The sequence below is a fragment of the Stegastes partitus genome, unplaced genomic scaffold, assembly GCF_000690725.1.
Source record: "Stegastes partitus isolate 25-593 unplaced genomic scaffold, Stegastes_partitus-1.0.2 Scaffold127, whole genome shotgun sequence".
NCBI lineage: Eukaryota > Metazoa > Chordata > Actinopteri > Pomacentridae > Stegastes > Stegastes partitus.
This window is the reverse complement of record NW_007577858.1, coordinates 451,378-476,540: the sequence shown is the minus strand read 5'-3', so window position 1 is coordinate 476,540 and position 25,163 is coordinate 451,378. Positions and strand designations below refer to the sequence as shown.

Below are 25,163 nucleotides of genomic sequence, written 5' to 3'. Positions count from 1 at the left end.
GAGCATGTAGTAGAACTGTTGTTTTATCAATGGCCTTGGTTGCAAAGCCTCTGCACTGTTCCTGAAAGGGCTGTGCGTCACACACTCTTCAAGTGTCCATACATCAGACAGCCAATCTGGTTAAATAAAGATATCTAAGAGGCTTTGCTGTACCTAAGCTAATAATAGCTCCGCCTCACTGGGAGATGTTTCAGTGAAGCATGGATTGGTGGATGTTTGTGACACACCACCAAGACCATTGTGTTCTCACGGTAACCACAGGGAACAACCTAATCCACTGGTGATGGTGGCATTCACTTTGGCTTCTTGACACAAAGCTCTGCAGGCCTCTTGCTGACCGCCACACTGCCCGAGGATTCTCACTTGGGGGATAATCCGCAGAGACTTTGTTCCTCCCTCCTCCTACTCTCACTGCACACAAAGTGTGTCAGGGTCCTGTGACCAGCAGTGACACACAGGCCCACATTCTGAGAAAGGCCAGTTTACTACAGAGCGAGGGAAGTTGTCTCTCCCAGAGAGAATGACAAACTCATAGCTGCTGCAGGTTCCTGCTGGTGTGCCCAGGATCTTTCTGTTTCCAACTCTTTGTGTGTACATGTGCATGTCTAGTGTAGGTGGTGGGTTGTTTAAGTTTGTATGTTCCTGCGTGCCTGTGGTTGTATCTCTGTGTCTTCCTGTGTTTTTTGCACATACTGTAGGGATATATGAGTGTACCTTTGCATGTGAGCGTATGTATGTGAGTGTGCGCATGCCCCAACACATGTTACTGTCTTAGGTTACCAACTAGCCCCAACACCATGTGGTGCTGGTGCAGGAGGGTAATCTAAGCCAGGGTTCCCTTTGTGGTGGGCAAGCAGGTTGATTAGAACAGGCTCTGCTTACATCCCCTGTACAGAAGGCTTTGTGTTTAGCCCAGTCTCCTCTTTCAGGCCTCCTCAAGAGCTGCTGATCAACAGACCAGACAAAAAGTGTGCCGACACACAATGAACTGTAAGCATCATGGGATAAATGCCATATATCTTCAATACATACTCAATTGACATATTTTAAAACTATTAATATGATGGTGTTTTAATAATGTGTACAGTAATCAAGAATAAAATCTAAATGTTTGATGCTGATGAAACATTTTTTTGAATGTTTCCATTTTATACATTTGCCAGTTGTCTTTCTCACAAAAGATAAGACCAATGCCAACACCTCAACTCACTATGTCTGCCAATACAAGATTACAAATCAGATATCAGAACTCAAATTTAAAGTCTGCATAGCTTGTTAGGGTTTGTGTTTATGCAGTGACCCACTGTGACTTTAATGTAACTGATGGCAAAGAAACTGTTAAATAAAAACACAACACTAATAAAAAAATAATAAAAAATTTAAAAAATGTGCACCTTGATTAATTAAGTAGTTCATAATAATTGTGACAACTATTTTTAATTTGAACAGAAAAACCAGACCCTTTTAACATTTAATGTCTGGGTTCATACAGATATCTGCAGTGATTACCAGCAGAGCTCACAAAAGCAAATTTAATTCCTTCCCCCTGGGTTTTCCAAGAACTCTGCAGCTGGCTGGTCGCCTGCATTTCTAAACACAGAGCCTGTGACGCACTTGCACACGCGTATCGTAAGGGTTGGCCTACACCTGTGGCTCTAAACTTGCTGACTGGGTTTGTGCCAAACCTGCTGGTGATCCCTTTATGTGTAGGTGGCTGGGTCTGCGTACATGTAACAATTCAGTGAGAGTGAGCAGAAAAGAAAACCAAATTTTAGGCACAATAAGACAACGTAGATCTATCTAGAGTCATAAAGTACAAAAACATACACAGGTCCTGAGATACAGGTCTCATTTTACTTTGGCATCAGCAGAACTTTATCATTGTCTTATCCTGTAAATGTTATGTTAAGGTTACATCAAAAAGCCTTCCTGTGCTGTCACAGAAGACTCGACAGCCAGCAGAGGCTTAACAATGGCAGCCTAAGCCAATGTTAACATATGCCGGCAGCTAAATTAAGCTCCTAATTAACAATCTCATGCCGAGATAACATTATGGGATAAACACAGAGTGCCAAGTAACCACCTGAACTAAATACCCACCAACGCACTCAGATCCTTCTCAAACACATCACTAATTGTGTTTGGAGTACACTAATTTGGTTCTCTGAAAAGCCCTCAGTAAAGATTATCATTATTACTTTTATTATTAAATAGCATTTATCTTAAATAAATGGATGAAAGCGTTTTACCAACTACAACAGAAACAAAATCATGAGAGGATAAAAAAACAAAACTTGCTAATGAAACTCAACAAGATAAAATGAACACCAAAATAAGAGGAAGGAAAACACTTCCAAAACCACAGTCATCGTAATATTTGGTCTAAACAGGCTGCATACTAATTGCAGCATAACAACAACGCAGAAACAGCAGCTGTAGTTGTCTGTCTGTGGCGACAAAAAATGCATCCAGCGCAAACACAGTATTGCTGTCCAGGTCACTCACATTTTAGGAGCCCTCAGAGTCCAATTTAACATCTTTCAAAGTGCATACATACAAATGGAAAAAAAAAAAGAAATTCTGAAAAACACTTCCTTTAAATGTTTTTTGTCTGTTGTTTCTCAGTGCTCATTTTTTTTCTCTCTTCATCCTCCTCTTACCCCAACCGGTTGAGGCAGACAGCCGCCCACCCTGAATCTGGCTCTGTCTTCTTCCTGTTAAAAGTGACTGCTTCCTCCACAGTGTTGCCAAATGCTTGCTCAAGGGGGAAATGTTGGGTTTTTCACTATAATATAACAAGGTCTGAACTTTACCATGTAAAACTGAAGAGCGTATCCTCTTAGCTTTAGCATCATATACCACTAATACATGTGAAAAATGCCAGCAATAGTTTAAAAATATGGTAAGGTGGGGGAAGGGGAGACATTTGGTTATGGACTTGTTGCATTAAAACACGTGTTTGAGTACTCAAACTTATTCCACCGCATAAAAAGTAAATGTTCAAATTCTCTCCTTAACTTCTGTGTTTATGGAAAAACAAAACTTGTCTTGATGGTTCATAAGTGTACAGTGGCGCAGGAGAGCTACGGTGCATTCAAATATTGGCCTTCAAGGTGAACACATGCGGCCTGGTGGCCTGTAATAAACCAGAGCAGATAACATCAGAGGCTACTGCTAGCAGGGGTGACATTTAAACAATCTGTCGGAGCTGACTGTGCATGTGCCTGAAAAAGTCAACCAAGGAGAGGGAGGATGAGAGAGAGAGAGAGAGAGAGAGAGAAAGAGAAAGAAAGACAGAGAGAGAGAAGTAAGGAGATAGAGAAAGGAAGAGGAACACAAAGAGAAACAGAGCTTTTGTCTGTCTTTGTGTGACAGAGAAAAAGAGAAAGTGAGAGAAGCAGACTGTGTGAGGAGAAACACACAGCGGAGACAGATGGAGAGACACAAGAGTTGACATTTCCACACTAAGAGTACAGTACATGATATTGTATTGTCTTAGAAAAAATACTGGTAGGGGGGTTGGGGGGGGCAGTGTCGTCAACATGGACAAATAGAGACCAGCCAGTCAAGCATTGTTGAGTATGTGTGACAGCCTAATAGAATAACTTGAACAAAATGGATGTGGATCAAAACAAGTCTTTATACTAACATATGACCAATTATGCTTATCAAACAGAGGGAACTAAAAATAAAGCCATTTCTGATGCAAGCCTGCTTGAAATAAAGGCCTGCTGAGAAAACTCAAATCTGTGGTTACTATGTGAGAAAACACGGTATACACACCACTGATAAATGCACAAGCGTATCAACTGATTTCCTCCAACCAAGTTTACAACAAATCATATAGATGATTATATCGTATATGCTATGTCCCTGGATTATCCAAACACTTTCCTAATGTCAACAATATCCAACCGACCCTGATCCAACCGACCTTCACACAGGTTAATTAGACAACTGCAGCAGCAGAATCCCTGCCCACTCTCTAGGTTGTTTGCACAGTAGTAGAATATATATTGAGTATATGATGGCATGGTACTTAGAAACTCTGTGTCCTCAAATAAAGGTCAGCTCTGCTTTGGGAGGAGCCTTGTAGCAACCACGTTACTCTTTATCATATCTGGAATCAGGCCAAAAAAACAAAAACAAACAAACAGAAGAACTACCAGGAAATAATCAAGGAGCAAACAGGATGACAGCAATTGGCCTTCCAAAAACGGAAGCGAAATGTGAAATGGAAATGGTGTACATTTCCAAATAGAAACCTCTCCTTCAGGTTTCTTTACACCTCTACAACTTCTGCATGTGTACAACACCTACACCACAGAGACCCAAGCCTTATTTTATTCTTCTGAGCATAACTAGTGTCCAAGTTACAATTTCAAATGTAACCCATAAAAGACATCTTATAGTAACAATGAACATTATGTGTTAATGTACATATTTCATAACATAAAACAGAAGTATTCTAGTGTTCTATGTGTAACATACTGATTCCCACTTTGTCAGTCAGTGTGTACCATTCTGTTTAATGAAAAACTATGCAATCGTAATAATAATTTAAATAACAGCACTAGCACTATTTACCATGATGTACAAATCCAAAGTATTAAAATATTACTTCTGATTTTTGCCAAAAGTGCAACAATTTTGCATAGTGATAGGATAAAAACCTCTATCTATAATTGCTGTGTTGCCTTTTTTTTTTAGCCCAGCTGTCAAAATCCACACGGTCCACATTCCAGTTTTGACCCATGTAGTAGGATCTACTCGGCCACATGGGGCTCTATTGGAATTTGTACCAACACCCCTTTCAAAACGTAAGTGGCATATCATAAGTATTTAAGTGACTCCTGAAGTTTTCCCTTTTTTGTGTACATTTAAAATATTTTCTCATTCATCACATCTAAAACCTTTCACCATTTTTCATTTTGAGTACAGCTCACTGCAACAATCACCCTCTCTTAAAAACACATTTTAAAGTAGGTCACACCTGATCATTAGACACATAACAAGAGTGGCACAAGAAAAACTGCACAAAGTAGAAGTGCCAATACCAAGCATTATCCTGACTGAAATATGGCTTTGAGGGACGGCCTAAAATAAAGTGGGATTCAAACCACCCTAATCCTCCTGTGGCAAGCCGCGCCTCATAGTAAAAGGGGACCAGAGAAAGAAAGAAAGAAAAAAAAATGAAACTAGATGCAGGAGTTCGACAGCTTTCTCTCTGGTGTAATGCTGCCTCTGACATGTTGATACAGCGCAGCCAGCGGTAGCTTCAGTTACACTAAATTTAAACTAGACAGATGCCACACATAGTTACTCATGCCTCGCCCCGGGGAAACAAACGTCTCATTCATCACACTGGGTGCTGGGACCCCCTCAATTCAGCAGGGTTAGGGGGCATCCACATGGTGATCTAACTCCACATGGAGACCTCCTGCATGACTTGTCTGACATTTGACCTCTCTGGCTTCGACATTTTCGTTAAAATATCTGTATCTGTAGACTCATAACAGCGCCTTTTCTCACACCTATTGCATTTCATTTGAAACTGTAAGATTTACAACATCTATTGAAATTTGCCAATCTAGCTGTCAGACACTTTCTTTCTCCTTGAATCGCCCTATATGTTCAGGATTAAAAGCTGAAAAATTGAAATGCTAAAAATTAGAGCTGCAACAATTAGTTGATTAGTTGTTAACTATTAAATTAACCACATACTTATTTGATAGTCAATTAATTGGTCTGAGTGATTTTTTTTTTTAACAAAAAAAACAAAACGAAACAATACAAAACAAAACAGAAAAGTCAACCTCCTCTCAATCAGGCTTATAAAACTCACATTTTCTGAATTTGTAGTTTCTTTACACCTTTATGACCTTAAACTATATATATTTTAGTTGTGGAGAAAACAAGACGTTTTAGGATGTCATCTTGGACTTTGGGAAACTGATCAAAATCTTTCACCATTTTCTGACATTTTATAGACCAAATAACTAATCAGTTTTGTAGAAAAAACTGACAGACTAACCAACAATAAAAATAATCAAAAGTTGCAGCCCTAATTAATTTGTTTTTTTTTCTAAAGCTCCAGGGTAAGTGGAAATTAGTGTGGGGGGAGTGTGGACGTCCATATTATCGGCAAGAATTTATGCTGAGCATAATTTCAGTTTAGGCTGGAAATATCTCAGTAATTTAGCCATAAATATGTGTTTAAAGTGAAAAATGTAATGTCTTTTTTTTGTTATTTAGGGAAAGTTTAATGACTGACAGACTTCACAACACCTTGACAGACTTCATGACACCCTGTATTGTAATAACAGCTGTTTGTCTGAGTGATGGCGCCCACCCCTCAACCTAAAAGTCTAGACAAATGCACACACACACACCAAACACACCTGGCTAGAGTCTGGGAGTGCTGACACACTCACCTGGCGATGTGGCACACAGCATTCTTCCACTCCTCTCCTCGTTAAGTTTGCAAAGTGCTTGAGCAGTAAAAAGTTGAAGGCTGCAGACGTGCTGGGACGAAAGGGATTCTCCTGCTCTAAGTACGAACGAGTCACTAGAACCTGCCGCCTGCCCTCTGCCACTCTCTTTGGGAGCTCAAAATAGTCCACCATGAGAGCGATGTAATTTCAGTCTTTCAGTCTTTCCCACGACAAGGACTGAGAGGATCGTGCGCTTGGTTCACAGAAGCAGAGCAATGACAACAACACAGGCAAGGGCAAAAAAAACTTTCTCCATGAGCTGTTCTCAGTTTGATCATTTCATTATGATAAAAATATGCCTTGACATATCCTCATCTCTAAGCATGACAATGAAAAATCCCACAGGTAGAAGAAATGTCACAGCTCATTGACAGAACAAAATCCAACCTGACAAGTCACTAAGTGTTTGTGGTGACTGCTGGCATCTGGAGATTTCATTAGCCTAGAACAGTCTCTCTGATGTCACTGGTGGTCTCTTTCATATCCTGAGAAAGCAGTGAGAGGAAAGAAGCCTCAGTCGTCCTGGTGGCGGGTCTACAATTCTCTGTGCTGGTATGGCGGCAACCGACAGACCACAAAAAGACTTCTTGCGATATGTGAGAGGTGAAAATGCACAGGAAAAAAAAAAGTCAACTTGTGTGTAATATAAAGAAAAGAAGTCTATGCAAGGTGAGCGGGTGATCAAAACTGTTGTTCATGTTCCTCTCACCAGCAGCTAGAGAGTGGTGTGCCCCTCTCTCCTTTCATTCCACCCTGCCATCTGAACCCCACATGGCATGTCCGGGCAGACAGCCAGACACCTCCGCATTGGATCTACTAGTCTGCCACCCATAAAGGGCACTTCTTCCCCCGTGCCTCATATCACCTCTAACACCCAATGAGGCCACTGCATAATCGTGACCCCAGACTCAACAATACCTATTCTAACATTCAAACAAGCACTTCACAACGCCCTCCCACATGTAGAGTGGGTGGTGTCTAAAGTCCAAATACATGTTGTGGCACACTATAAGTTATCTCTATCAATGAAACAAGATTCAAAACCAATGACGAGGAAATATGTTCTATAATTAGGATGTAGAACCATGCTTACCCTGTTTGATACCAGACATGAAAGCAAGTTCGAGGCCGCTGTCTGTAGCAAGCGAAACCATCACACACCAGTCTTTAATACGGCCACTTTCTGTGCCATTCGTTTCACAATGACAGTTGGCTGCACCTACAAAGTGAAAAGGTCTGGGCCGCCACAGATTGATTCATGCATAAAGTGACTGAAAACATGACTTACACACCTCTCCGTACGTGGATTTCCCCGCCTGTTTTCTACAACGGGCCACCTTAGTGTTAGCTTTTAAGGTATAGGTTTAGCGATCTCTTGCCCCTACCAAAGGCTGAAATTAGCAGGTATAAAAATATATTCATACTTTCTCTATTGAATCAAATTATCCTTTTTTCTCTCCAAAAGCAACATGAATTTAAAAGAAAACTAAGCAAAAAATGTGAACTAAATCAAATATAATTGAATTGGGTTTTTCAAACTAAACAGCAAACAATCACGCACCATTACACCATTACAGAAAAAGCGAATGCAATGACATGACGCAAGTAGAAGAGGGCAAGTTGAACCTAAAACAGTGGAAAATAACGTAGGAAGCATGGTATATTTGTTTGTTCCACTTATTAATTTAAGGAATGTTTCAGTTTTCCCATTGCTCAACACAGATCACATGGTTTTGTCTGCTGGTATTTTTAGTTTCTTCAGTGGAGCAAAAGCTACAGTCACATGATTCTTGTGCATCAAAATTTACTCACTATGTCTGTTGCTGTTGCATCTTTATCGATGTGTCAATTCTTCTGCCAAAGCTGAATATAAAACCGTTTGTGGGTTTTTTTCAAAATTTTTTGCATGTCCTCTGAGGGTTTTTTTTACATGCGTAAACTGAAAATGTGTGGGTTGATCCTTGATTACATCCTTGGGTCAAAGTGTCCTTGGGTAAGATTATGAAGCCCAAGCTCTTTCCATCACACGAGTGAGAAGCAAATTATAAAGGACTTTTTCTGTTAAGGTAGGAAAGTGCAATACATTCACTATTTTCCTGAAAAGACATGTTGCTGTTGATTTTTCAGTGCTTGGAAGGACACATTAAATTAATTTTAGGGTTTTGGGTGGGCTGCATGGTAATGCTGTGGTCAGCACTGTCATCTCTCAACAATATGGTTCCAGGTTCTTGGCTTTTCAGTGTGGAGTTTGCATATTCTCCCTGAGGTTTCCCCCAGGCTCTGAAGTTTTCTTCTTCATTCACAATAACTGCAAGCTCTAGTTTGTGAGAAAAAGAGTGTGAACGGTTTTCTGTATCTATGCGTTGGCCCTGTATCTTACTCGTGAGTCACCAGACCTCTGTCTCACGTCAGCTGGGATAACACTAATGGAATATAGCTAATACATACTTTGATTAGGAGTTCCTGGTAAGTCTTAAAATGAGTTTGTGCAAGCTGTCACACACACAGAGTCACTACTTTGGTCCCCCAGTCCCACAAGTCATCCATTGGTTGTTTGTTTCCAAAATACAGAGGCTGAAAAAACAGTCAGAAGAAGAAAAGATTGGGAAAATTTTCCTCACTTTGTGTCTAAATACAGATTGCTGATCATCTTCGTTTGAAAAACAAAACAGTCATGTTGCCACTTCCAAGAATGTCACTGTCACATGGCCAAATGCTGAAAATCAGTTAACATCTCTCAATAGTATATCATCATCATCGTGCAGTAAAAGAATTTGTGCCACTTACACCCTCTATCTCCCGTGCCTTTAGTCATTGTTACTAGCTACAGCCTAGCATGGGTTACATTGGATTTTAGTGGGTTTAAATTCTGTCTAAATGTGGCACTTAAAAAATTTAAAACTAATTGTTGCTAAATTAGGTTTAAAAAGTGAACTGTTTGGTGAAAAGCTTTAGGGTTCTTAATATAGTCAAAAAAAACCCACACACTACAAAAACTGTCTGTGCCATAAACCCAATGAACTAATGCACCACTATAGCTACAAGCAAACAGTTTTGAGGTCATATAGATATTGATGTTTAAAAGTAAAAAAAATCCAATGGCAATGCATCATTCAATACTTCTGGATAATAAAGAACCCCTAGATTTGGTAATTCAAAAACATGATAAAATGCTATACTGAGCAGACTACTGTATAGTTAAAATATAAACTAAAAATTGCCAGCATTGTGTTTTAAGTGGTGCCTTCATATATATCTGTACTATATTGAAAGTTCTTGTTACTTGTTGGCAAATATTCAGTATATGCAGATGTTGGCACATCCATCCATCCATTATCTATACACCGCTTAATCCTCACGAGGGTCACGGGGGGGCTGGAGCCTATCCCAGCCGACTTAGGGCGAAGGCAGGGGACACCCTGGACAGGTCGCCAGTCCATCGCAGGGCATGTTGGCACATGTGAAAAGCAAAAAGTGACCAACAACATTGGCTTACTAATTTCTTTGTCTGCCTCTACTACCCATCCTGGAACTAAGGAGTAAAACTAAACACAGGGTGGATGATCTAACAATGTAATATCCTGGATGATCTTTAATATGGCGCACAACCTGATTGTCAAAGGAATCATCCAGATTGTTGGGAGATAACTAGAAGACCACTCTAACCAGAACCTGCAGCAGGTGGAGAACTGATTCATGTGCCGTTACACCATCTCACCAAGGCCACAGAGCAGAATGAGGATGCTATAAAGTCTGTCCATGAGGAGAGAACCAGCTACTGTCACCAGCTACAGTCCAAGATGGTGAAGTTGGCATCTGTCTGAGTTAAGAGAGTCATTGGAAAAGCAGCTGATAATGTGCTCACTGGAAGCACTACACACTTTGTAAAAAGAGGATTACATGGTGGACAAAGAATAGGTACCAGTAGGTAGCCATCATATTGAAAGAACTATGAAAGCGGCAGGGATAAGAATCACTACTTCAGAGCTTTCCGAAAAAGAAAAATCTGTAAGAACAGGATACAAGCAGGGTGCAGGATTAACGAATTGTGCCTTCAGCCTTGAGTTAAAGTGACATCAAATGAGTACAACTGAATGCGTGAGAAGAATTGTGATTCAGATCGGAGATGCCCACACCTAGTGAGTACTTTTTTAGTTAATTTCCTTCACAAAGAAAACAGAGGAATGAAGAAGAGATGCTTAAAGCATATATGGAGGGCTTTATTTATATAGAAATATATATGTAGAGAGATCAGAGGAATGACATGCACTAAAGCCCAGCCAGCAAGGAGTTGAACAGGGGCCTCATCAGGTAATGACATTTTAGCCTATGTGGTACACGCCCTAACCATTCAACCATTGGGTTACACCTGGATGAGGCTTTAAATATTTTAAACAGATTTATGATTATTTTATCCATTAGTATGGTCTTTATTTAGTTCAGATTTTACAGCAATTCTGCTGCAAATGCCACAGCAATTTTTTTTTTCCAATTAATTTTGAATGACTTTATCTCACTTTCTAGTTAAGCTGCTTCACAGTCACTTGTTCTCTTATTCAGCTGTACTAATCAGGGGAAAACCCTTACAGTAACTTCGTCCAATGCCTCTGAAAAGAACAGTGGAATATTTCACCTCAAAGAGGTGAGTGTTTCCTGAGCAACAAGAAAACACAGCGCAGGAGACAGACACACATACAAGCAGACAAAGAACAGCAGAACAAAAAAAGACAGCGAGAGAGGTGTGGTATACTGTACCACACCATTACACAGATTTTTCTTCACATTCACATATGCAAGTACAAAGACAGCAAGCTAACCAGCAATTGAGCTGAGAGTAAAGTGTACAGGAAGTCAGCACTTACGAGTCATCTCCAATAAAGAATCAGATGAAGAGGAAACATTTAAAACGCACATGTAGACGAGACTTGTCATAAACATGAGTATCTTCAGTATGGAGGTTTTGTGCAGCTGCAAAATGAGATCTAGACAATTACTACACTATTGCTACATTTTTATGTTGGAAGACATTACCTTTGCTTTTTACAAAACTTTAATTAAAAGTCCAATTGCCTGCAAAAACATTGAACTGGGAACAGCCCAGTTCAAGCAACATGTAACAAGAAGAGAGTCAGAGAAGTACAGACCTCAAATATTCAGATATAGGATTTCCAAGTGTGCTACAAAAAACAAGCCCTGACTTGAGCCTCCCCATCAGAGGAGGAGACCGACTCAGGAGTATGCAATTCCCTGTTACTGTGGCTGAGTGATCCTGTATTACACTCCAGTTATTAATTTGGACAGCCGCCCCCCCAACCCCCCTTTTGGGCCAAGTCATACAGTCCAGACCAGATTAAAACCACTTGCACAGTGCTGCTTTTATTCCTACTCTTATTCCTACGCTTATTCCAGAGGCAGTTTTTCCCCTCGCTCCATCTCCAAATCAAACCCTTTTTTTTAATCAAAGGAAAATTTGATTTAAGATTGCACAAGCCAAACCTTCATGGAGTCATTACTTTACCCAAGTTTCAAGAAAAGGACACAGCTGCAGAGTTCACTGGTCCCTGTGGTCTCGGCCCAAAGACAAAACCAATGAAGAGGCTCAAGTTATAATGGATTTACAGACCAACATAAACACCACAAATTCATAAATCTGTGGATTTAAAACCAGCTCCTGACCTTTATGATGCTGCTTAGGCCATGAACAATGTATGGTGTGTACATATACAGTACATACCCAGTTTCAAACTATATTTAAAAATTCCTCAAACTCCAAAAAGCAACACCTTCTATCATCACACAAGTAAGGGTGCAATTTTTTTCTGGTAGATTTTTACCAGAAGACTCATTTTCCACAGCCACTTCAGCCACTCAATATTTTTGTTTCACGACATCACCATCTGAGTCCAGCATCCATCAGGGAAATCTGTTTGCCTGCAAATGAGTGTTTGTCCTGATTTATTATTATTTCACGCTTTTCAAGTGTCTGCAATCATTAAATAAATCAGCAAATTAGCACTTATTTCTGTTCAACATTGGCAAACATCTACTTCTCTCTTCTTGCCTTTTTTCTATGGCAGGCCAATCCTTGACTTCTGGTATTCTGTTGCCCCAGGCAACAACAAGTAAATATCAAAATCCAAATCTAATAATTGAAATCAATTGATAATAACTTTTGCTTTTGGCTACATATTAGGGTTTAACACAACCTGTTGAATCAATCAAAATGAAGACACACACTTATCAACACAAAATAACAATTTCATTATCTACATATTAAAGCTGGGCAATTAATGGATTTCACACCATGATTTAAAACAATGCAATTAACAGAAGGAAAAAGTTGCAATTTAAGATATATGTTATGCGTATCTGACCCAAACTGTTCTGTTCATGGTTTTAGACATTTGTACATCCTCTTTATGTGACATTCACACTTTTGATGGTATCTCGTGCAGTAATACTGCATCTTGTGTTTTAAATCAATTTTATACACGGTTAATATTTAATTAAAGCTTGAATTTGAAATATTATATCAGAAATCAGACTGCAATCACAGCATCTGTCAGAAAGAATCGTAATTACACTTTTTCCCTAAATCATGTAACTCAACTGCATGATCAGTATATATGGTATAATTCTGATTTCAGAACCGACATGTGTACCACACTTTTCAGCACATTGTGCACGACTACGCTTATCATGCATCCATGGACAGCACATACAAACAGAATTTTCCATTGTGAACTGCAAGCATTAGTTTTAGACAATAACTAAATTACTGAACCTAAATAAATAAAGTATTGTAACACTGTAAATAACGATTAGACATTTATTTTGGTATCTATCTGCTGTAGTGTGGAACAAACTTAAAGTAATGGATTATTCAAATCATTTGTATGACTGCAACATGTCATCAGTTGAAAAAAAAATCTTTATTTTTTGCATCATTTTCCTTGGTATTCTGTCTGAAAAATGTGGTGTCTTTGGTGATGGATCTACCAAATAGCATATTATGCCAGCATAACCAAAGTCTCTTCTTCATCTAAAAATTCTGTCCTTTCAAAGAGACATCATTCATTTCTGAGCCAATCCTTGACAGTTAAGCACTGCTAACCCCTTACTTTGTTTCTATTGTTATACAGCTATGATCATTTGTAAATAATTATTGACTAAACCCGTTGCAAAAGTTGTTTACTTCACTTTTTCTTTACGTGACACTGGTCTCCAAGATAGAGTATAGAAGTATAAAAGACAAACGCAGTCCTTAGAAATCTGTCACTTTCGTTAGGCTTTCTCACCTACGTAGGAAAGTTGAGCCTGATGAAGAGACCAGGGGCAGCGTCACACCACAAAGGTCTTTGTTTAGATTCAAACCCAAAGCATTTCATTGAGCATGGTATACATTCGAGAACACAGATCCACTGAGGTTATTTTAAAGTCTTGGTATTGTCACAGACACATATAACTTATAGTATCCTGTTTTAGCTCTTTGTGAAACTCACCATGTATGTATGAACTGCATTTAAAAAAAGCACAACATGTCCTGATATCACTAATTTATGTTGTATGTCACTAAGTCAATCTCCTTCAATACTAAGAGTATAAAGTATTTTAAAAATGACTACCTGACAGTTAAACATTTTCTTCTTTTATTTATGTCTCTAACATTTGTGACATTTAGCACATTAAGCGAGTCTTCCATTGAGCAGCCACAGTGCATAACCAATCATATCTATGACAAACTATATTATAAATGACCAGAGCTAGTGCATTAAAAAAAAGCAAATAAATAATAAACTTTGAAGCTTCCTCTTGCAACCTGTTAATCTAGTGAAAGAGTTGACAAAGTTCAACAGATTAAAATTTGCGTGTATTAGTTTGATCTTATTCTAAAACACTTAACTCTCAGGGCCAAGTATGTCTCTTTTGTGCCAAATAGGAAAACATAAATAGCCTACATGGCTGATAAAAGAGCCAAATATTTTTTTTCTGGAATTAATTTCAATGCCTGCATGTCCTCTCATGTATCGATCAGGGTAAAGTTTGGATCCACTGTGGTGACACCCACACTGAAAATAAAATATAAAAGATATCATTGTAATTGTATTTTTTTCCACTAATATAGTTCATTGTTTTTTGTAAAATTACATTTTTTATATATTCAATTTAAGTAATATAGCTAAACTTAAACAGTCTACCTGGAACTTGTTCTTTCTCTTTGTAGCTACACATAACTGTAACTCAGCTCTGACATCACATCTTTCCATTTACAAACATCAACTAATATCTCACACGAACTAGACACAAAGTATTTGCTTAAACTTGAAAATAAGTGACAAATACCTGCAGCAGTGTTTGTAGTTTAGTAATACAATCACATTTTGTTTTGTTAAAATGTGCCAACAGCACGCCTGCCCTTCCTTTGACTTATTTTGTAAACACTGAGTGAATAAAAGTTCTGTCAACATTAGCATGTGCTACTTTGCAGAAATGTGCCTCAGTGACATTCAAGCTGTTCCCTCTCTCTCAGCCATACTTACACTTAAAAGCATATCAACCAAACTGAAACATTGACTGCAGACAGCCTCGTCAGACTTTAACGCCGGTCAGGTTAAAAGTTGAAAGGCTGTCTGTTGCAAAACTGAAATTTAGGAGACATTTACGAGTTTATAACTTTGGCTATTAAATTAACAAACGGCAATGACAGCAGTTGTGCTAACCTGCTAAGTTAGCATATGAAGCTAATGACAGCTGGTCGTGTGGACATTAGCTTGACGACTACGAAAGAAGAGACGTGTAATATTTGGATATTTGTATTAAGCTAAATAAACAGTAGTTAGGGTTATTTTCTAGAAACCACGGGTTGAGGCTGAAGCCGAAAGTTGCCGGGCGAAGTACGGCAGCAGTGGCAGACGTGTAAGTTACGTTAAAGCACATTTTCCCCCCTAAGTTTCCCACCGGTACATGGAGTATTAAACGGTGAAACACCGACCTGCGGGGCCTAACGGCTGCTGCTGCCCGTCCTCTCCGAAGATCAGTCTGAAGTCCAGCTCCTCATTCCCGGGGCAGTTTGCAGTAGTCATCGGGTTTGACAGCTCGGGTTTTACCCCGCCACTCGACCGTCGACCGCTGGAGCGAAATTACGCCGTCCTAAAATGTCACAACATTTACCGTCTGCCGTCAAACTTCAACTTTTGCTCATTTCATTCGTGCCCGCGTTTTCCCCCCTCTTTCGTTAGAGAAATCCAAAGTAAAAATGATAATAACAACAACAACAACGGGTCGCTGGGCTCCTTCAAACGAGCGAAATTGTGGCTTCAACTTCAGAGAAAGTCGGCTGCCCCCTCTGTCCTCTCCCGGTCTCACTGTTTCTCTCCGACTCCCGGTTTATCCTCCACAACAAACAAGTGTTTCTCTGTGTTTAATGGTCGCTATAAAGCCGACGAAGTGTCCGTATAATTATCCCGTTCCCTCGCTCGCTCGCTCTCTCTCTCTCTCTCTCTCTCTCTCTCCTGCCGTCGGTGTCTCTCTCTCCGGAGCTCCGATCCCAACTTTTACTAACCCCGCGTGACAAGGCAGTTCCAGTGGTGACGTCAGCAGACACAACACAACACGGGGCACGCGCGCGCATACACACACATACACACTCACTCACACACACACACACATATCCATGAAGTTATTAAACAGTTTAAGAGGCTAAAATTTTAGAAAGGTCTTTTTTTAAAACCATAGAGACATTTCGGTGCCTGGAAAAAACAAGCACACATGATACATATCTAATACATTTAACTAAAAATTCATACATATCTAATACTATCTTTGATTGTCTCATGGTTGTGTATTCCACACCTATTTTTGCAAACCAAAACACACAAATATTTGAATGACCTTGCAGCAACTACAACCACTTTGCTCCATTTAATTGCTCCTCCATTCTCTTCCGTCCACCCACCATTAGATTACATCCGATTGCACCTGGCCCTCAATCCAACCTCTTTGTGTGATTCTAATCCAAGCCGGGATTGGTAAGTATAATGACATGCTGCACTTTTTACCTTTAGATCCCCGGAGCCTGTCAGCGCAGACAGAGGCTCATTAATTTCTAATCAGCCTCATTTAGGATTGTGAATGGGCTACCCTGTATAGGCAAGGGAAGAGCGGACATCTTGATCATGGCTCCGCAGCTCATTTAGGTAGTTGGAGATGGTGCTGCCTAAATGGCATCTCTTGCTCAGCATCATTGAAAAATATAATGCTTTTTGTGTTTCTGGATCACAGGGTTTTAACCTGCTTTCATTTGCTGCTTTTATCCCTTCATCTAAGGGCTGAGAGGATTGATTCTCCCATTTATTGGCTGCTCAAATGGTGACTTTGCTCAGTGCTTGGCATTTAGTGTGACTGAGTGTCTAAAATTTCAACCATAGGTGCAATAATGGTTAAAAAGATTGGCATGCATTGGCATGCCTGCCAATCAAAGACAAATATGCACTCCTTGCCTATGCTTCTTGTGCATATTTAGTACTCAGAATACATATTCCTGCTCTAAATGGTACCTTTCTTTGTTTGTTTATTTAAATCACACTGCCGTTCTAAGTATTTCCTACCAAAGCAAATCTGTGGCTAGAATAAAGCAATGGTAAATCCGTCACTATACTCTATGTTCTTTTCCACTGCCTTTTAACCTCTGTGCCTCTATCCAACCTATCAATCTCCTCAGGTTAATCTTTATTGGGTAAGCAACACAGAGGTGAACTATAAAGCTGTAATGTGTTGTTGCTTTGATGATCTTCTTGTCTGACAACATTTGTCTTTGTGTCACTTATTTCCTGCTTTCACCCTGCCAGAGATGTAAGTCCAAACTAGTAATGCAAACTCTTTTGACATTTACTAGCAATTAACTTGCATTATTAGCAGCGTGTAGGCGTATTCAAATTCTTTCATTGATGTCACCATCATGTGCACACTTGGACAAGCACACAAACTACGTGCTCGGGGCTGATCAACAAAGCCTGCCTCTGTCTAGCAAGTTTTTAATGTTTTACCAAAGGTGTATGCAACACTGATAAGCGTGCTTGTAAAACTTCTTAAGTTTTTTATTTATTGCATTAGTGCTGCCATTCAATCTGCAAATCATAGATTATGATATAACAAAAGCAATGCTTTATATAATATTTGTGCAAAAATCAAGGTTAACACAGGCAGCAAGAAGAAAGACAACACAGAAGATCATTTTTGCATTTAAAAAACACGTCGGCAAGTGCACATTCTGATGTAATCACTCTATCCTCCTGCATGTACAGCAGACAACACCCTCTTATTTTTCTGACACAGACACACTACATATGCCTATGCTAGAAGCATGTGGGCGTACAGACAAGCGCTCAGCTCACAAATGCATCTGAAAGCATCAATATCACATTTCCTGTGGTCTTTATTTCCAAGCAAAAGCACAAACTTTAACCCCTTTTGACTTATATGCCACATGATGAAGCAATTCTCTCCCAAAAAGACATTTGTTCTTCTGAGGTCTGCACTGGTTGGCGCGATTACAGTTAAAGTTCCGAATGCACATTTTCAGAGGTGTCTCTACTAAACTGTAAGGTTATCCTGCCTTCACAGGCTACAGATTCACAACAAATATCATAAAAATGCTCTATATCATTCAAATGATTTGCAAACATAAATGCATACAAAGAGCCCAGACATATTTTTCTCTAATAAATGCAGATTTACTTGAAAAAACATACTTAGAGCAGCAGCTATTTTGAAGACCACTTTAAGAAACACTTATATGTTGTTCTTGTGAATATATGACTCATTTGTACATGTATGTAATTTCCAATCTAGAATAAATTATACTCTCCAAAGAGGTTTGGCTAAGCCTTACATGATGTAGCCAAACAAACGTAAAAGAATATATGACTGACAATAGACAGTCTCTTTGAAATGTGAGTCTGTCTTTTTTTCTTCTTTTTTTTTGTTTCTTTGTTTTATTACTTTACTTTATTATTTTTCATATTATATTTATTTATAAATTAAAACTGACACAAAATTGAAACTTGAGAACACCATAAGCATTACCTTACTCAATTACAATGACCTTAGTACTGTGTGAACACTACAAACTATAGGAAAGTGTAGAGAAGGGATGAGAATGACTTTTTTGGAATTAATTCAAATGTTTCTACTGAATAAAGATATATATATTTCTTTTAAAATAATTTTTTTCTTATTAAAGTTGAATTATATACAGAAACATGTATTATATGTCTTATTAAATTAAATTATTAAGTCATCATATTGTTTTGTGGCAGTCACACGACTTCCATGGACTTTCTCCTGTGCAGCAATCATTTCTCTAGACCCACCCGGGTCTAATTCAGGTTACCTGTGTGTCTTATCTTCGCAGATGACCTTTGAAGGGAGAAGATAAAGAAAACAAATTGTGTGGGAGGCTGTAGATGTGGTTTGTGATATTATGTTCTTGTAAAGAAAGTTATAAAGGAAAAAAAAAAAAAAACACAGCATCTGCCCCCACACTAGTCCTCATTCAGAGGTGTCATTCTTTCAAGGATTGGGGTTTGCACACACTGCAGAAATGCATTGCAGCACCATGGCAACATGTGCAATGTTCACTAAATGTCAACGAATATCAAATTTCATGCTGTTCTGTATCAGACTGTCAGCTGATAAGGAACTGAAGGCTGACAGAGGCAGTTCGTAAAAAGGAAAACAGAAATAAAGTTACATAAGCTATATATTATTGAAATTTATGAATATAAAATCTGTAGTTTACTTTTACTGTCTTTTTCGTGTGTGTGTGGTTGACAAGTAGTACTGATAAAAGGCAGCCAGAACAGATGGGAAGTATGCTGAGTAGTTAATAGTAGCAGACTAAGTAATGAGAAAGACAATATATGTTTTACATCATATGTGTCAGTTTGAAAACAATTTTAACTTAAAATCAATACAAACAGTTGCTGTCATTGCTCTGGTTAAGATTTCAGGTGACTTCAAATCTTCCTTGATGTTTAATGCTGCCCTCTTTTGTTCAGTCTGTGGAATTGAATATTGACTTGCCGAGTGAAGACAGTTGAGTTTCCCTTTAGACGTGAACTAAACATTAAACCTTGTATGCAGTGTTTAATGTGCAGTGGTAAGGCTCATTTCGTTAAAAAAAAGGAGGGGAAATAAAACAGTTTACATGCTGTATAGTAGTGTTCTATAGTTTTTGGCACATACCCAGCCCAGCTTTTTCTTACTTTTGTTGGGAAACAACATATAAGTTCATTGGGATTCCGGCTGCCAGAGCTTTGGTTTGTCCAACATGTGACAGAGACTCTATAACTGAACGTGTGTGTGATGTTCTGAAGCTACACTAAATCAATCACTGAGCTGATTCATTGAGCACATGTTAAGGGTGGCTGATGTACAATCAATGCTAGATGTGACAGCAGCACTGATGCAGACAGCTGATTTTTTGCATGGTGTGTTGAAATCCCATTGTCCTTTGCAGAAAACAATGTAATAGGAAATGTATGTTCAAAAGTATGAAAACATTCCCATCAGACAGCTGGAGAAAGACCGGGCAAAACAGAACAGGCAAGTGTTCCCCTTTGGCACCTCTCTGGATGCATGCCTGGAGAGATTAGTCTCCTTTTTTCTTTTTTATAAGCTTGCACACCGGTGGCAAAGCAACAATAGTGGATTATCCCCCTAAGAACTCCAGGACAGACGCATGAAAACTATGTCTGTTTTTTTTTTTTGGTGCTGTCGATTTTTTTCAAATAACAAACATGCATCATAATGTCTTAGGTCTGGTCTTTAATGAAGAGGAATGAACAGAACTCAAAGTCATGTGGACTGCTATTGACTGTTACTGTTGTGTCAATGACAGTGCTCTTTCTCACCCTCGTCCAATCTATGACCACCTCCGACATTACTGTACTGCAGGCAGTGCTGATTCACTAGGTCAGTGATCAGCTGATTGATTTATCATTAGAACAGGCATACAATGTACAAGACAAAAACACACAGTGATCAGGTAGGACACTTGTGCAGGAATGATCAATTTGTCTGTTGTTTGCAACAGCATATATGAACTCTATTTTATTTGTGACATTCAAGAATGTACTGAACAAAAACAAACAACAAATGCAGCATGTAATATTTTATTAGACTCTTTCCTTTCTTTTAACATAGGCGCATATTTCTTCGTTTAAATACACAGCATCTTTACAACAGAAAGGACATCACAAAACAAAAAAACAGCACTGTATTGGAAATGATAAGGTACAGATCAGGAGTGGGCTCGCAGACCAGAATTCACAAGTCAGTAAAGAGTCACACATCAGTCATGCATAGAGCTCAGGAGTTTGTCGATGCTGCTTGTGGTATGTCGTCCCACTCTTGCTGACGGGGCTTAGTGAGGTTGGCAGACACTTTGGAGGACAAGATCACGTAATGCTACATTTATGCAGACGTCTATCCAGTTCACCATGTGGCAGAGTCTGTCGTACCATGATGTTTGACACAATTTCTTAAACAACAAATGGTGGAGTTGTGGACATTCAACTGACATGCCAATAACTAGCATGCCAACAGCCTGTTACTCATCATTCTCTTGTCGTCTGTGGCATCCTGTCATTTGAATGAAGCTGCATTTTAAGGTGGCCTTTTATAGTTTGTCTGTGTACTGGTCACAGTGTCAGATCTTTGTCCTTTAAAGCTGCACTTGATGAGTCACTGACATAACGAACCCGTTTTAAACTATAACAATAGAAGTCACATTTGTAATTTCTTCTCTAAATCATAAAAGAAGACGATGTTTTCCATTCTTGTCAATATTAAATAATTAGTAGTTTAATAATTGGCTAATTTTATCAGCCAAATGTAAAATATGTGTTTTTTTTTTTTTTTTTTTATTTACAAAATATTCTTCATTGTGTTGCAAATATTTCACTTTTTTGTCAAAAAAAAAAAAAGATGGTGGGCCATTCTCTCTTTACTGATTTTCTAATATTTCTTTGAATATAACAAACTATTCAAATGTATATAGCCTACCCGATTTTTACTTTTCTTGGCCAGTGACATTTATGTTGCGATTCTTGTATGTAGTTTACGTGTTCCGACACGTCATCACTCCCCGCCCGCTGACATCATCAGTACTCGCCAAGACAGCATGGCGAGTCTCCTGTCAAGTGGTGGAGGATGATAACTGATTTACGCTGTTTTTTGGACTTGTAAGTTGGCTTTTACAGATTCGCAGTGCCGTCGACTGCTTTCACACGAATGTTTTTGTCGTTTATTAATGTTTTTTCTAAGCTGACTCTTGGGTGATAGCGAGCCTGATAAGCACCAAAATGCAGTCCGTGAAGGTCGGCTATTTGGCTTTGGTTGCATCCAGAGCTCTCGGCTCAAGTAGACTTTATTGTTCAGAGCTTGCTAAAGTATCTGCTCGCTGTTTTGTCAGTCAGACTCGCTTTTGTCACTCGGAAGCGACGCCAGAAGAGACCGTAGTTATTCGTGTTCCTCGTTACCTACAGAAGCGCATCGAAAACGTGAAGCAGACTCAAAGCAAAAATAAGATCAACACTATCAAAGCTGGGAAGCTTCTCATCCAGAGCAGGAACCCAAATATGAACCAGTCTGTGGGATACATGCTTGGGAAGTTCGAACAGCCAATTCTCAGCTCGAAGGGATGGAAACACAACAAATCATTCGGTGACTACTTCACTGTTAACAACGTTAAGCCTGTTGCACCCTTCGTTGCTGAGAACCAGAAGAACGACAATACACAGAAAACATTGGCAACGTTTGAAAAACTCCACATATGCAAGGAGCTGGTGGAAACTTTGGAGAGTGTCAGTATTACCCATCCCACCATTGTACAGCTGCAGACCATCCCAAAGGTCTTGAGGGGTCACAACATTCTTTGCGCTGCAGAGACAGGTAGTGGAAAAACACTGAGTTACCTCCTGCCTATAGTTCACAGACTGCAGGCTGATAAACAGGAAGAGATGTACACTGAGGACACACACAAGATTCGCGCTGTGGTTCTCGTGCCTTCCAGAGAGCTGGCTGAGCAAGTGGCGGCTGTGTCCAGGACTCTGTGTGCTCCGTTTGGCTTCCTGACGAGGACCGTGGGCGGTGGGCGAGGTGTAGGACACATCAAGACGGTCTTCAAAGGGGATCATCCGCATATTTTAGTGGCCACTCCAGGCGCTCTGGTCAAGGCCCTGCAAAGACGTTGGCTGGATTTGAGTGAGCTGAACTTCTTCGTGGTAGATGAGGCTGACACTATGTTTGACCCCAGCTTTTCTGATATGCTGGAGAAAATCCTGCTCGACACAAACATTGCAAGCAATCCCAAGGAAACACAAGGCGTGGGTCATAAGGCCCAACTGCTGGTGGTGGGGGCAACCTTCCCTGGTGGTGTCGGAGAAGTGCTCAGCCAGGTAACAGATCTTGGCAAAATGGTGGTTATCAAGAGCAAGATGCTGCACTACCTCATGCCCCATGTGAAGCAGACGTTCCTAAAGGTAAAGGGTGCGGACAAAATCCTGGAGCTCAATCAAGCCCTGAAGCAGATGCAGCAAGACAAAAAAGGGGGCACTGCTTTAGTGTTCTGCAACAAGTCTTCCACTGTCAACTGGCTGGGCTACTCACTGGAAGAGATGGGTGTTCAGCATGTACGTCTGCAAGGGGAGATGCCCGCTGCTGTACGTGCAGGAATCTTCCACTCCTTCCAGAAGGGCTCGGCAGATGTGTTGGTATGCACAGACATTGCTTCACGAGGCCTGGATACAACCAGAGTGTGCTTAGTTGTCAACTATGACTTCCCAGAATCCCACACGGACTACATCCACCGAGCAGGGAGGGTGGGGAGAGCAGGAGGGGCGGAGGACGGGGAGGTGCTCAGCTTCGTCACGCATCCATGGGATGTGGAGCTGGTGCAGAAGATTGAGACTGCTGCACGTAGGAGAACTAGTTTGCCTGGCATGGAGTCTGAAATACATGAACCAAAGCCCAAAGCAGCGATTGCAGAGGAATAAATATTTTTTGTGTTTGTACTAAGGTGTTATTTAAATTGAAATCTAAAAATATGTTGTTCAAAACAGTTATAAATAAACCAGAATACAGCATTCTGTTACGGCTCCACTCATGTTTCTTCGCCCTCCATGACTTTCACATAATGAACTTTCTGGAAAGAATCAGTAATAAAATTGCTCAGTTTTGCTTCTTCTTCCTTTGGAGTAAATGTCTAATAAATATGTGGAATTTTTACCCGACACACATTCAGATCTTCTTAACAAAGATTAATAAAACTCTATTGTTTTGGTGAAGTGTGATTTGGAATCACTTAATTCTGGTTAAATGTTTAGTTCTCACACTTATTAAAACCTGAAGTAAAGCACAGGTTTAATGAGAATATGAAACATTGCCCAGTATGTGCTTTATGTTGCAACATAATTTTCCTGTAATTTAAAAAATAAAAAATAAAAATGCTGTTAAAGCCTTTACATACTGATGAAAACAATGTTTGTTTTTGTTCAGGTGATTTTGTTCAGTACCTGCTTACTTGGATGTATTTCCTGTATTATTTTCAATAAACTGATGCAGTATTAGTAGTAAAGTATTTTCACATCATAGTAAAAGCTAAAGGCTTCTTCTAGCTTTGTTTTATTTCATCTGATGTAATCAAGCAGTATGTCAGCTTTGAGACTTAAGAGTTTGGATTTGAAATGTGTAATCTTTGAATAATGTAGAAACCTTTTTTTCTGTCTTGGTACCACTAATATTTTCAAAGGTTGGTTGTCCCTATTTATGGCATCCTTTGAGAAGAATGTTATAATGTATAATACATAACCCTTCCTCACAGAGCTTTAAGCCAGCACCAAAGGAAAATCACCTACATCGAAGAGATAACCAGGTTTGTTAAATAAGGTTTCATGGACTTAATATACATTTTTGTGTATGACCTGGTCAACAACAGTCAAAGGTGTAGATTTCTGTCAAATAAGGTAACAGACTCATTGCTGTTTATGGGACAGATTACCCCCTTAAAGGCCTATTAGAAGTTTTAAAAAAAACAAAACAAAAACCGGCTGAGAGCGTTTTGAATTGAACATAAAAGAAAAATACATTCCACCTTCTATAAACTTTACTTTTTACGTTTTATACTTCTAATGTTGACATTTTTCTGTGGACTTCTTTGCCTATTCCTTTCTTTTTCCTCACCACAACTTCAAGCTGTGTTTTCCTGTGTTGTGTACTGCATGTATTTATCCACAAGGTGGCAGCATTGATCTGATTTTAGTTTATGTACATGCTCTGAAGCGTTGAGTCTAAACATGGTTACATATTTTTGTGCTTTCTGGTCATTGCAGTTAACTGGTGACACAGTTACAAGCATACTGGACAAGTTCACCTTTTAGTTTGTATGTTTTCGATTCCAGCACCTTGTTTTGCAGTTTAGATACATATCAACAAATGAAAACAGTAGTCAGATAGCAGTGGAGTTGAACCTGGGCCAAAACCTGACATCTCTCAGTGTGTTAGGTCTGCTCTACTTGAAAGGGTTTATTTTCCCTCTTCCATGCCTGCGGGCGCTTGTTGAAAGCAAACCGCAGAGGTGTCAACATGAAAATCTGCCAGAGTTAAGGA

The 25,163-nt window shown here is 39.4% G+C and overlaps 2 protein-coding genes across 3 annotated transcripts in view; one reads left to right on the top strand and one right to left on the bottom strand.

Moving 5' to 3' along the window:
• Nucleotides 1-16,008, bottom strand: part of nfatc3a (nuclear factor of activated T cells 3a) — a 62,458-nt gene extending 46,450 nt beyond the window's left edge. For both annotated transcript variants that reach the window (XM_008278577.1, XM_008278576.1), the window contains exon 1: nt 15,487-16,008. In XM_008278577.1, coding sequence (XP_008276799.1) covers nt 15,487-15,577 — 91 coding nt within the window. In that variant the 5' untranslated portion in view covers nt 15,578-16,008. The remainder of the gene's footprint in view (nt 1-15,486) is intronic.
• Nucleotides 16,009-21,663: 5,655 nt separating this feature from the next.
• Nucleotides 21,664-24,033, top strand: ddx28 (DEAD (Asp-Glu-Ala-Asp) box polypeptide 28). Its single transcript, XM_008278575.1, has one exon. The coding sequence runs from the start codon at nt 21,860-21,862 to the stop codon at nt 23,549-23,551; it is 1,692 nt and encodes a 563-aa protein (XP_008276797.1). The 5' UTR covers nt 21,664-21,859; the 3' UTR covers nt 23,552-24,033.
• The last annotated feature ends 1,130 nt before the right edge of the window (nt 24,034-25,163 follow it).